Consider the following 11,965-nt stretch of genomic DNA (forward strand, 5'->3'; position numbering starts at 1 on the left):
TTTTCGAAATTGTTTTGGGTATTTAGAGTTCATATTTCTTGTTAGGATAGATTTTTTTCTGGAAAAATGTATGATAGTTTCACCTTAAAAAAAAAAAAAGAAAAAATATCCTCTGGTAAGAAAGAAAGCAAAAAGAAATATTGAAATGTTATGTCTAAGTGACCAAAAGTTTGATACCAGACAAATGAATCTGTTATGTGAGATTATCATTGTTAATTTTGGATAAATTGTTATAAAATTAGATGTCAACCACTAGGTCAAGCATGGGAAGGAGGGAGGGAGATGAAATGGGGTGGGATAGGGGCTAACTGAGCTATGCTTGCATGTATGTCTACACAAGTTTTTTATCCCATCATGATGTATGAATAAAGTGCACCAATAAAAATAAGTGAATAAATAAATAAATAAATAAATTCTTGTATCTATCAATTGCATTTATTTATTTTTACCAAATTTATCAAATTTGTTTATCTTTTTAAGAACCAACTTTATTTTACAGAGCCTTTGCTTTTTTTCTTATTCTCTATTTCATTAATTTTAACTGTGATATTATTTTCTGCTTTGTATTGGCTTTGGAGTTTATTTATTCTTGTTTTTTCTAGAGTCTTAAGATGAATCATTTGGTTTTCTTATTTGGGATCTTTCTGGGGTTTGGGAGTTTTTGTTGTTTGTATTTTGTTTTGGTTTGTTTCTAATGCGGACACTCAATGCTATAAACTTTCTTTTTAAAACCACCTTCATAGTTTTTCAGAGATTTTCATGCTCACATCACTATATTCATTTGATTCTAGGAATTTTTTAATTTCTCCTCTTATTTCTTCTGTGGTCCAGTCTTTATTCAAAAGTGTTCAGCCAGGCGTGGTGGCGCATGCTTGTAATCTCAGCATTTGGGAGGATGAAACCAGAGGATCACAGTTCGTGGCCAGCCTCAGCTACTTAGTGAGGCCCTCCACAACTTAGTAAGATCCTCTTTCAAAATAATGAGTAAAAAAATAGGGCAGGGGTTGTAGCTGGAAGGCCGAATGCCCCTGGGTTCCATCCCCAGACCCACACACAAAAAAGTGCATTTTTCAATCATCTTTATGTGATTCCTATGATTAATCTTGCTGTAGAATTCTATTCCACCATAATCTGAAATATGCAAGGAATTCTATCAATTTTCAATTTTCTATATTTGGTAATGCTTACTTTATTCTATTGTTCTCTCCACAAGTAAGAAGCAGTCCTCTTTTCTCTGCTGATTGTGTGTTTGTTGTTGTTGTTGTTGTTGTTGGTGGTGGTGGTGGTGGTGGTGGTGGTGGTGTGTGTGTGTGTGTGTGTGTGTGTGTGTGTGTGTGTGTGTGTGTGTTTGGGCTTTAAATCAGCTTTGTGAGATATGAGAGCAGATACTCCAGCTGGCTTTCATTCTCTATTTGCATAAAATATCTTTTCCTATTCTTTTGCCTTTAGCCTGTAGATGTCTTTGCCTATAAACTGAGTCTCTTAAAAATAACATGCATTTGCCGGGCGTGGTGGCGCACGCTTGTAATCCCCGCGCTTGGGAGGCGGAGACAGGAGGATCGCGCTGGTTCGGAGCCAGCCTCGCTGGCTTAAGAGACCCTGTTTTCAAATAAAAAATATAAAATAGGTCTGGGAGTGTAGCCCGTGGGAGTGTATCCCGGAGGTAGAAGAGCTTCCAGGAACCCCAGTACCACCAAAAAAAAACAAAAAACAAAAGAAAAAAAACATGCATTTGGGTCTTATTTTTAATCTACTTTGCCAGTCTGTGTCTTTTAGTTGGATATTGAAACCATTTACATTTAGTGTTATTCTAGAGAGGCAGTTGTTATTTTCTGCCATTTTAATTTATTTCTACTGTTTAGTTTGGTCTTAACTTCTCTTCTACTTTGTTAATCTTCTGATGGGATTCATTTTTCTCTGTATCTGTAGTTACTTTGAATTTCTCTTGTATATATTATTTTTAAGTGTTTTCTGTGGTGCTGGTTGGTATAATAGTTATGAATTCTTTCAGTTTATATTTATTTTGGAATACTTTTCTTTCTCTTTTGATTCTGAAGAGTAGCTTTGCTGGATATATTAATCTTAGCTGGAAGTTATTTTACAGGATTCCAACTCCTCCTGGCTTTTAGAATTTGTGTTGAGAAATAAGGAGTAATTTTTATTGAATTACCTCTGAGTGTGACCTGGCTTTTTTCTTCTTGATGCTTTCAAGATTTTAATCTTGACCACTACATTAAAATTTTGATTATAATATGGCATGGAGAATTTTTTCTTCTTTTTTATCTTATCTATTTGAACTTCTATATACTTTCTATTTCACTTCCAAAATTTGGGAAATCCTCTGATATTATTTTATTGAAAACATTATCTATACTCTTGGGTTATACCTCCAGACTTTCCTCAATGCCAATTATCCACATGTTTGGTCTCTTGATGTTTTCCCAGATTTCCTGAATGTCCTCATTTTGGTCTCTCATTGACTTTTATTACTGGCTGGGTACTCAAGTTCATATACCCTGTCTTTGATCCCAGATAATCAGTTTTCCCTGTGGGGTAACATATTAGTGATATTTTCTAGTAAAATTTTTATTTGATTTGTTGCATTTTTCATTCCAGCACTTCTGTTTGATTTTCAGAGTTTCAATTTCTTTATTGAAATGTTCTTTCGCGTCCTGTAAACTGTCTCTGAATTTATTCCATAGATTTTCTCTTAGCTCTTTGACCATTTCAATAATTAGCTTTCTGAAATCTGTCTCTGTAATTTTTCTACCTCTTCAAGCACAGATTCAATTTTGGGATGTTGTAAGTTTTTGAAAGTGTCTTGTTTTAAGAGGTCTTATATTTTTGCATCTGTTTAGGTGGGTTCCTCTTTCTCATTTATTTGGTACTAGCTATTCTCCATAATAAATTCTGTGTGGAGGATATAATTAGCTGAAAAGTACCTCATTTGTGTAATCAAGATGAATATAAAATCCAATAACTCTTTAAAAGGATAGGGTACCTTCAAGTAAGTATGGTAATTTAAAAGTAAACCATATATCAACATACACTATAAAAAAGTTACCAATGATCTCTACCATCCTATTGTTCAAGAGGAAATGTGAATGGGATATAATGGAGATTAGGCTGGATAGATTATGAATTCATGAGTGTATATTAAATTGAATTAGGAGATGAAAGTTAAAGCAAGGAAAATAAAAGGATGAAGAAAAGGAGAGAGAGCATAAGGAGGGTGAGGGAGAAAAGGGGACAGAAGTTAAAATGTGGAATGTGATTTAGATTCAGAGGCACGGGAATTGATTGATATGGGAGTATAAAATAAGAGAAGTTGTGAGGATTTGATTTCTTAACAAATTACAGAGAATTCAATAGAATTCTAAGAAAACAAATTGAGAAGCATTTGGATTTCACTAATATCATTCAGTTTTTGTAGTTCTTATATATATGGTAAATATTATGTCTGGAGGTACTGAGACACTCCATCCTGTATGGTAGCTTCTATGTGACAAATATCACTGTCAAGCCAGCATGCTATCAGACTTCTTGCCTGGTCACCTCCGCTAGACTAGGGGAGGATGGGCAGGGGTTGTATATTTTAGAGCAAATGTCATCCTCAATATGGATTTGCTGTTGAGTTGTACATGTTTTCTGGCTTCCTAGCCTGCTCCATCTGTAGTTTAATCTGAAATGAATTGTACCCCTTTGGAATGCTTGTGGGATTTGTCAGTTTAACCAGCCTTTTCTGGTCTCTGGATAAATTATGAAAATTTGCTTTTAGTCAGGTCTCAATTTGACCCAAATCCCCATTTCAGTCAGTCACAATTATATTTCTTTTTTCTTTCCTTCTCCTTTTTTCTTCCTTTCTCTCTTTTCTTTCCCTTCCTTCATTCCTTCTCCTTTCTCTTTCTTTCTTTCTTTCTTTCTTTCTTTCTTTCTTTCTTTCTTTCTTCCTTTCTTTCTTTCTTTCTTTTTTTGGTAATAGAGGTTGAACCCAGAGGCATTCTACCTTTGAGCTACACCCTCAGCACAATTTTCTTTGAAAAAGTGTCTCGCTAAGTTGCTGAGGCTGACCTCAAACCTCCTGTCCCAGCTCCTAAATAACGGATCACAGGTATGTGCCATCTACATACACATACACAGGTATGTACATAGATACCTGGCTATCTACAGTTCTCATTCCAACAGACTATTGACTTTAAATGTATACTCACTTTGTGAAAAAAGAGAGGGCACAAATGGAAAATAAATCTCTGAAGAACAGAACTCTGCAGAAATTGCTAGTTTATTGCTGGCAGAAGTCAAATGAAGCTCTTCCAGCTGTAGGTGTTTTCAGGATCCAAGTCCCTCTGTTGGGAAATGCTGAGTTTCCCTCAAGCTGGGGAAATCCAGGACCCTCCTCCCCGCCTGGCGCAGTACAGTTCTTCTGAACCCAGTCTCTGTTCCAATTGTTGACAAGTGGTCAGTTTCTATTTTCCTAAACTTCAGGGGAAATTTGTCTCTTGGCTTGTTAGGGGAGAGTTTCTTCTCCTGCACTGACCCCCAAGGACCCCCAGAGCCTTACACTGCTGCTGTTTCCTTTATCAAGTCTCTTTCTTTTCTAGGAACCATTGTTTTGGGATTTTATTTGTCAAGTTTCCCCCCAGTTTTTCCCAATGTCTTTCCATCTCAGCTTGGTGCTACAGATCTATTTCATTAAACTTTCAGGGAGCTGATACAATATTATGGTTCCTCTGATCCACCCCCTCACCAATCTGGTTTATTTGTGAGGAAACAATCCCTGAAGGCCAGAGGTTCCTCCTCAGATGGACTAGCCAAAACCAGTTAGAGTGACTGCCAGATACCTCCATATAACCTAATTTCCATATTCAGTGACACAGCTACCAGCCCAAGACAGGAATTACCAAGCTAGAAAGTAGCACAAAGGGATGGTGCCCATGTACTGGAAAATCTCTGCTTTGTCCAGAATAGACATGAATATTTGTCCCCTTTATTAGCCTATAGCTCCCCTCCATTTCTCTTGTGTCATTATCTGTGACTTTACCAATCCTAACAGGTGGAGAAGCTGATCTGAGAGCTGGCCCCTGGTTTCCCATTCTCTATCAGTTGAATTAACTTCTGCTGTTGGTGCTCAGAGGTCCTGGTTTTTGGCTTTGCAATACCCAGTGGGAAAAATAACCCAGTTTTGTGAGTGGTCCCTTTTTTAAGGGGGGGGGGACAACAAATTATTTAACAGAATGAGAATAACAGTACCTAAGCATTTGAGTCCAAATGAACTGGGTTCTAATTCCAGTCGAAATGCTTAGTTTCTTATGCAAATAAGCATAAGGAAATTACATGTGCAATTCAGGGTTGCTATGAGTGATGTGTCTACAGTATGCCAGAGATAGAACACAATACAGAAATATGCACAACTCCTTTAAGTCTATATTTTTCTTTTTTTGCAGTACTGGAAATTGAACTAGGGACATTCTAACTTCAAGCTACATCCCCAGCCTTATTTTATTTTATTTTTTTTTATTGTGGAACAGGGACTCCCTGAGTTGCGGAGACTGACCCTAAACCTGCAATCCTCCTTTTTCAGCCTCCCAAGTACTGAAATTACAGGTGCATACCACCACGCCCCACGTGTTAACATTTTTTTAAAAATGCCTCTTCATTGAATTCCACTTATTCTCTCATTAGCCTGTTTTACTTTCACTCTTTGCATTTCAGCTTTCTCTGCTATGAAAAAGATGTACAGTTTGTTAGTGTGAAGGTTTTCCTCTACAGCAGTAAGTCATTTTGATGTGAAAACACAATTTTCAAGTTCAGGAAAACCCAATTGGAGTTCAGTATGAATTTCTGTGTGTGTGTGTGTGTGTGTGTGTGTGTGTGTGTGTGTTCAATTTGTGACTTGAAAAGGGGAAAGGAATCAGTATTCAAGTTATGCATCTATTTGGCACTGAAAAAATCAGAAGCAAAAATAAAATAGAAGTTTAGTTCTGAGTTGTTTCTGAGCAATTACAGCTGTGAAAAGCAGCTTTTATTTAAAAAAAAAATGCCTTTGTGCAAAAAGTATTTCCTTGCCCCCCTCCCTCCTTCGTCCTCTTGAGAAGGAATCTGTCACTGCTCCGTCCATGAAATTCACAAGTGTCCGCACACCTTATGGCTCCTTTAAGTAGGTAGGCGCACCTTAGCTCATTTTACTGCCTCTCTCTCCTCGTTCTCTACTCCCCTCCACAGCTTATAAGACTCCCCAGAACCCGCAGGTGCCAGTGGAGAGGCTCACCACAAACCTTGACATCCTACTGCTCTGATCTAGAAAAAAAAGTGAAGTGAGAAAGAGGAAACTGGGAGGCTAAAGAAAGAAAAGAAGGAAAAAGGGAGGGGGAAAAAGAAAGGAGAGAGAAATTCAACAAATGACCACAGAAAAAAGAACCGCGGTTGCAGGAGGAAAAAAAAAAAAAAAAAAAAAAAAAAAAAAAAAAAAAAAGGAGAAAGCGCGAACGTGAGAAAGAGAAGCATTATTGTCTGAGTCCACTAGGGAGAGAAGAACCTTCATCCGCGCTACAGAATCCCGAAGAGACACTGTATTGTTTTCGAAAAAAAAAAAAAAGCCCCAAAGCTAAGCAATTCCAAGAATGTTTGCCCAAGCCCTTTGGGGAATGGCGAGGTGGGAGACGGCGGGGGCACTTTCTCGCCACCCCCTGGCCCCCGCAGGATGTGGGTGTGGGGGAGACCTAGGCAAACCCTCAGGTCACCCGGGGAGCTGCTCCCCCAGGGGTCCGGGCGGCGAGGCGGGCGCACAGAGGTGCCCGGGCCGGCGACCTGCGGAGCCCGCGGCGAGCCTCCGGGCGCGGTCCAGGGATGCCCGAGCACCTCCCCGGCCCCCGCCCGCCCCGCGCGCTCATTGGCCGGGACGTGTCTGCTCGCAGCCTGCAACTTCTCCCGAAGCCCACGGTGAGTCCCGGCGGGCGCGCTGCTCCGGGAGCCAGGGGAGCGCGGGGCCGGGCCGGGGCCGCGGCGTGGGCGAGGAGGCGTGCCCAGCCCGAGCCGGGAGGCGGGCAGGGCCGGGGCCGCGGAGGAGGGCTCAGCCCGTGATGTCAGGTCGACTCCAGGTTGCTTTTGCAGAGCCTCCTGCAGCCTCTGCCACCGGAGTTATGTTTGGTTACGGAGATCGGCGCTCCCAAATCGCACCGGGGTTGATTTGGGGGCTGGGAATTTGCCATTCGGCCGTACAGACACTGGTTTTTTTAAAAGCAAGGTTTGTTTTCATTTTGATTTCTGTCGGGTTTTCTCCTCCTCGTTTAACTCACTTTTCTTTTTTTTCTTTTTTTTTTCCTCTTCCTTCTTTCCCTTAACCTGAAGATCTTTTCAGGATCCCGCCTCTTCTTCTTGCTTAGAACCTTGATTTCCTATTATATAATTTATGCTTAAATCGCACAAGGGTTGGTTGGCGCGGGGTGGTGGGGGTGTTCTTTTGGAGATGGAAGTTTTTTTTAAAGACCCTTTCCTTCACCAATTTCAGTCGGTCTAAGACTGTTTAAAAATAAGGGCAATTGCAACCGAACCTCTCGATCAAGGCTTATCTTCTCCGTATATGATTCAGGCGGCAGTTTTTATTAAACTGGAAACTAGTGTCTGACTTGCAGCGTCAGCGTTTGTCTGCTGCTATTCTGTAAATCGGCTCCGAAGGCGTGTAGCTTCACTCCCTTGTATATTTTGTTTTTTCTGGATTCTAGCTCATAAAAGGGAAAAAAAAAAAGTCCTGTAGTTTCTTGGACTTGATATTTTGCGCGTGTTTGGCTGTACAGTAAGCTACACATGGGAGTAATGTGGTTTGGACCTTGTGTCCAAACTCCACACTTCGGGCCTGGGAAGCGCCTACTAATTAGTGTCCAGGGAAAGGGAATTTCACCTGAGTACCTTTATCCTCAGCTTTTGCAGACACAGTATCAAGATGGAAGCTGTTGCCCCTTCCCCGTGCCTCAGTTTCCAAAAAATGCAAACTGTAATTATGCCGCAAACCTCAGGGACCTGTAGAAATAAGTTAATGTTATCGTGTGCTGGGAAGATGAAACTTGGTTAGAACCAGATCTCCTGCTCACAGATCCGAAATCCGTTATCTTCCGGATCTCAAGATGTGACCATCTGATAAAGTGACACTTAGGATGAACTAATATAAAGAATTGTTGCTTCACCTTGCTTTGAAATTCAGCTTATACTCAAGCAAAATAATGTTGCCAAGCTGTAGTTTCAGGGCCGCGGTTGGGTCAGACCTCCTAATTCTCTATTCCCTTCTGTGGTGGTAACTATTTTTTAGTTTAAGGTTTTTAACACATCTCCAGTTGAGGTGAACTATTTTAAGACTGTGGGGATGTTTTTGCATATCCTGCTTTATATAGGAATGCAAGTCTCAACTTTATGTAATTTTTATATTCTTTTTTGTATCCTTGTTCCTCTTCCCCCTGCTCTTAAACAGAGTTGGTGTAGTTAAATTGGATGTTCAGGTAACCTGGAGTTTGAAATATGTCCCTTCCGGAGGTTCTGACCCCTGTTTTCTTAAAAGAAAAATAACAAATCATCTAGAATTAACTGGAAATGAATAACAAAGTTAATTAGGAGTTTACACTTGCAGCATTTCTGCTTTTGCTCAATGCTGTCAAAAAATGCTGCTTAGGAGCAAAAGGACTAAAGATTTAGCAAAACATTTGCAAGAAAAGTAGATGCAGAAAAAGGTTATAGGTGGTTCCGAGATTATATATGTAATCTCTGAATATCTTGTGAGGGTGAAAGGACTAAACCCCTTTAATCAGTACCTCATTTTCCCTGTAACTATTTTTGCAGCTGCCTCAGCTCACTACTCTTAAGGCTAAGGAGGAGAAGCCAGAAGAGAGGTAGACATGCCTTCCTGCTGGCTTTACCATACCAGGAAGCTTGGCGGTGCCAGAGAGCATCTTTAATCTAGCCCTGGTGGCTGTCCTGGTTCTCTTGTCCTGAGTTTTACTTTAGGGAGACACTGATAGGTGCGCGCGCGCAAGCGCACACACACACACACACACACACACACACACACACACACAGTAGATGAGTAAAAAAGTTTTTATCAATAAATTATGTTATTATGTCTCTAGATTGTCCTCTGAAGTACTAAATATTATTAGAGCAAGAGGAGAAATTTTTAAGAGGAATAATCAAACAGTTGTGATTAATATTCAGATGTCCTTTAAGCCCAGACTGAAAATCTGGCAGGGGGACATGGAGGCTGGGAAGATTATTCTTTTCATTGTTTACCTCTCTATAGGATGTCCTGGTATTAAATTTGTTCCTATATTTTCTTGGCCCAACTACCACTTCTATTAAATCAGGACTCCAATCAATGCAATTCCATATTGTAACCCCAGGGGCTGTGCAGCTAAGCTAACAGGACTTATATAACCATTAAATAAGACATTTTAACATTCAGGTACATTACATTCCACTTTCAATGAGCAGACACGGTTTTCATTGTCCAATAAAATATTTTTATTTGATAGTCTGTCCTTGCGCATAGCCTCATGCAATCGAAAGAGCAGCATGTTTAAGACTTTGTATCTAGCATCTCAAGTCCACTTACTAATAACTCCCTGAATAAAATGAGTGCCTGGTGAACTATTGGATTTCCCAGACCATACTCAAAATGTAGAGTCAGTTTCTACTTTCTCTGGTGCCTCAGTCTCCAAAAAACAAACCCTCAGGAAATTGTGTATATTACACAAAGATCTTTAACTAGGAGAACATTTCTGAGGATTTATTTCACCCAGGAACGAAATTCTACAATTAATGTAGATTGAATCATGAGCAGCTAATGTGTTTGTTTAAGACATTCTTTCACACAGCCAAGCAGAAAATTAAAGTTGTATATTCTCAGCTTTCATAAGTGATTTTTATAAAGAACCGCTAGGCTTCTAAAGGAAACAATGACATTTAATACTTAAGTTTCATCCCTTTCATTTTTGACCCTCAATTTCTGCAGTAATAGATAAGATAGCTTTTGCTGCACGATGACACAGGTAGATTTCAAATATGACCAGGTGTGTTTCTTGCAAAGAATATTGATTAGTTCTGTAGTTTTGGACCCCTTATCTGGCTTCTCTGTGCTCTACTTTCTTAAGGTATAGAGTTGGACTATTAATATCTGCCCTGGGGAAACTTAAATAAAATTAGTGTGTATAAGACATTAAGAACTGAGATTGTACATAGAAAGAACTCCATAAATGTGAGCCACCATTAACAGAAGTATTAACACTGTTAACTGATACATATTAAATACCTCAAGAGTTGATACTCTAACCTGCAAGGTAAGATTTTTTTTAAAATTCATATTTTTCTCTGTCAGTTCAGAAACATTGATCTAGTCACTATCTTTCACCCCTAATTATAAACCACTGACTTTTGAACCAATGAGTGACAATTTCCAAAATGCTATATTCACCTGTTATATTCAGCTGGAGCTGTGATTTTGAACTGTCAAAATACAAGTTGTTTTTTCAACTAAACTACCTCAAGTGTTTGTTCTTTTTTATCTGTATTCATATTTCAAATTATTGCTTAGTCAAAACCTCAAGGTATTAGTCACTGATTCGGGGGTTATAAAAGAAGCCACTGGGGCAAGATGTAAATTAACCTTTGATTTCAGTCCAAAGTTCAGAAGGGTAAGGTTAAAACGCTCTTAATGATGGTATAGTCATTATTTGCTTACGAACTTCAGAGGTTAGACTGTGTGAGTACTTAGCCAAATTTCTTTGTCTAATTTTGCTGAAATCTTTAGGGATATGTTTTTTTTTTTTTAAAAAAAGGTTGGAACTGGGACGTATAAATTGCAATGGCTGAATATTCTTGCTGTCAGCATCAAAATTTCTGCTTTTCAACAAAAAACTTGTGCTTCTCGTTTAAGATAAATTGACCTTTTATTGAGCCACAATTTGAAAAATTATATACACATTTACTTTTTAGCTGTTTGTTATTAGTAGTATTCTTATGTCTTTATTGACATATTTGCAGATTTTAGGTGATGGGAAGGTCAGAAAGTCAGATGGATATAACTGATATCAACACCCCAAAGCCAAAGAAACAGCAGCGATGGACCCCACTAGAGATCAGCCTCTCAGTCCTCGTCCTGCTCCTTACCATCATTGCTGTGACGATGATAGCACTCTACGCTACCTACGATGGTGAGTTACTCCACACATGTACGGTCAGAAGTGCACCAGAGAAGGAAATCTCCGTCCCGTGCCCTACCTCCACCTAACAAATAGGCCAAGGATCGAGATACTGGGATCAAACAAACGCAAAGATCCTTTTGTGAAGCATAACATCAGTGTGTTGAAACAGTGTCCTTTATGTTTGAGATAAATTACTAATTGTCCAGCATATGTTGTGTATTTATGCTTATGCTATGAGAATTCTAATGGTAAAGTATATCAGTTTAAGGCCTCTTTCAGTAATAGTCATTAGTCAGTTTTTGTTGTGTCATTGAAATTCTGAAGGGCTTCACAAGAATTTAAGAGGTCTGATTTGAGTCCTGGAAGTTTTTCACAATAGAGATGAGTAAAGATTGGCTCTTTAATAGGCAAAACAATTACTGGATGATGATTTAAGTAACTGCTTATTTCAATTTCATAGGCCTAGGACTTAGTTGGTAGAGATGGTGATAAGACATTTTTCTTCATAATCAAACTTAAATTTAGGATTTTCCTATATTATTTCTAATTACTGACAATGATATATAATACTGAGTTCTTTTTAGTCCTTACTTTAAGGAATGGGTTATTTAATTGGCAGATTTTAAATAAACAAAAGAGAAGTTGGAAAACACATCTTGAAAATATTTATGCATATCCCCTCCTTTTTCTAGATGGTATTTGCAAGTCATCGGACTGCATAAGATCAGGTAAGATTGCTTTTACCTTTAATAGTTTCACAATTAAGACAACCTTTAAAAATT

At 38.9% G+C, this 11,965-nt stretch overlaps 1 protein-coding gene across 1 annotated transcript in view; it reads left to right on the top strand.

The window, feature by feature from the left end:
* Nucleotides 1-11,032: 11,032 nt before the first annotated feature.
* The window catches only part of MME (membrane metalloendopeptidase), a gene marked incomplete at both ends in the record, with an annotated part of 84,927 nt that continues 83,994 nt past the window's right edge, over nt 11,033-11,965 (top strand). The window contains 2 exons of the mRNA XM_080696321.1: nt 11,033-11,192; nt 11,876-11,911. Of these exons, the coding sequence (XP_080552447.1) occupies nt 11,033-11,192; nt 11,876-11,911 (196 nt within the window). The remainder of the gene's footprint in view (nt 11,193-11,875; nt 11,912-11,965) is intronic.

This window comes from Muscardinus avellanarius, assembly GCF_963383645.1.
Source record: "Muscardinus avellanarius genome assembly, chromosome: 5".
NCBI lineage: Eukaryota > Metazoa > Chordata > Mammalia > Rodentia > Gliridae > Muscardinus > Muscardinus avellanarius.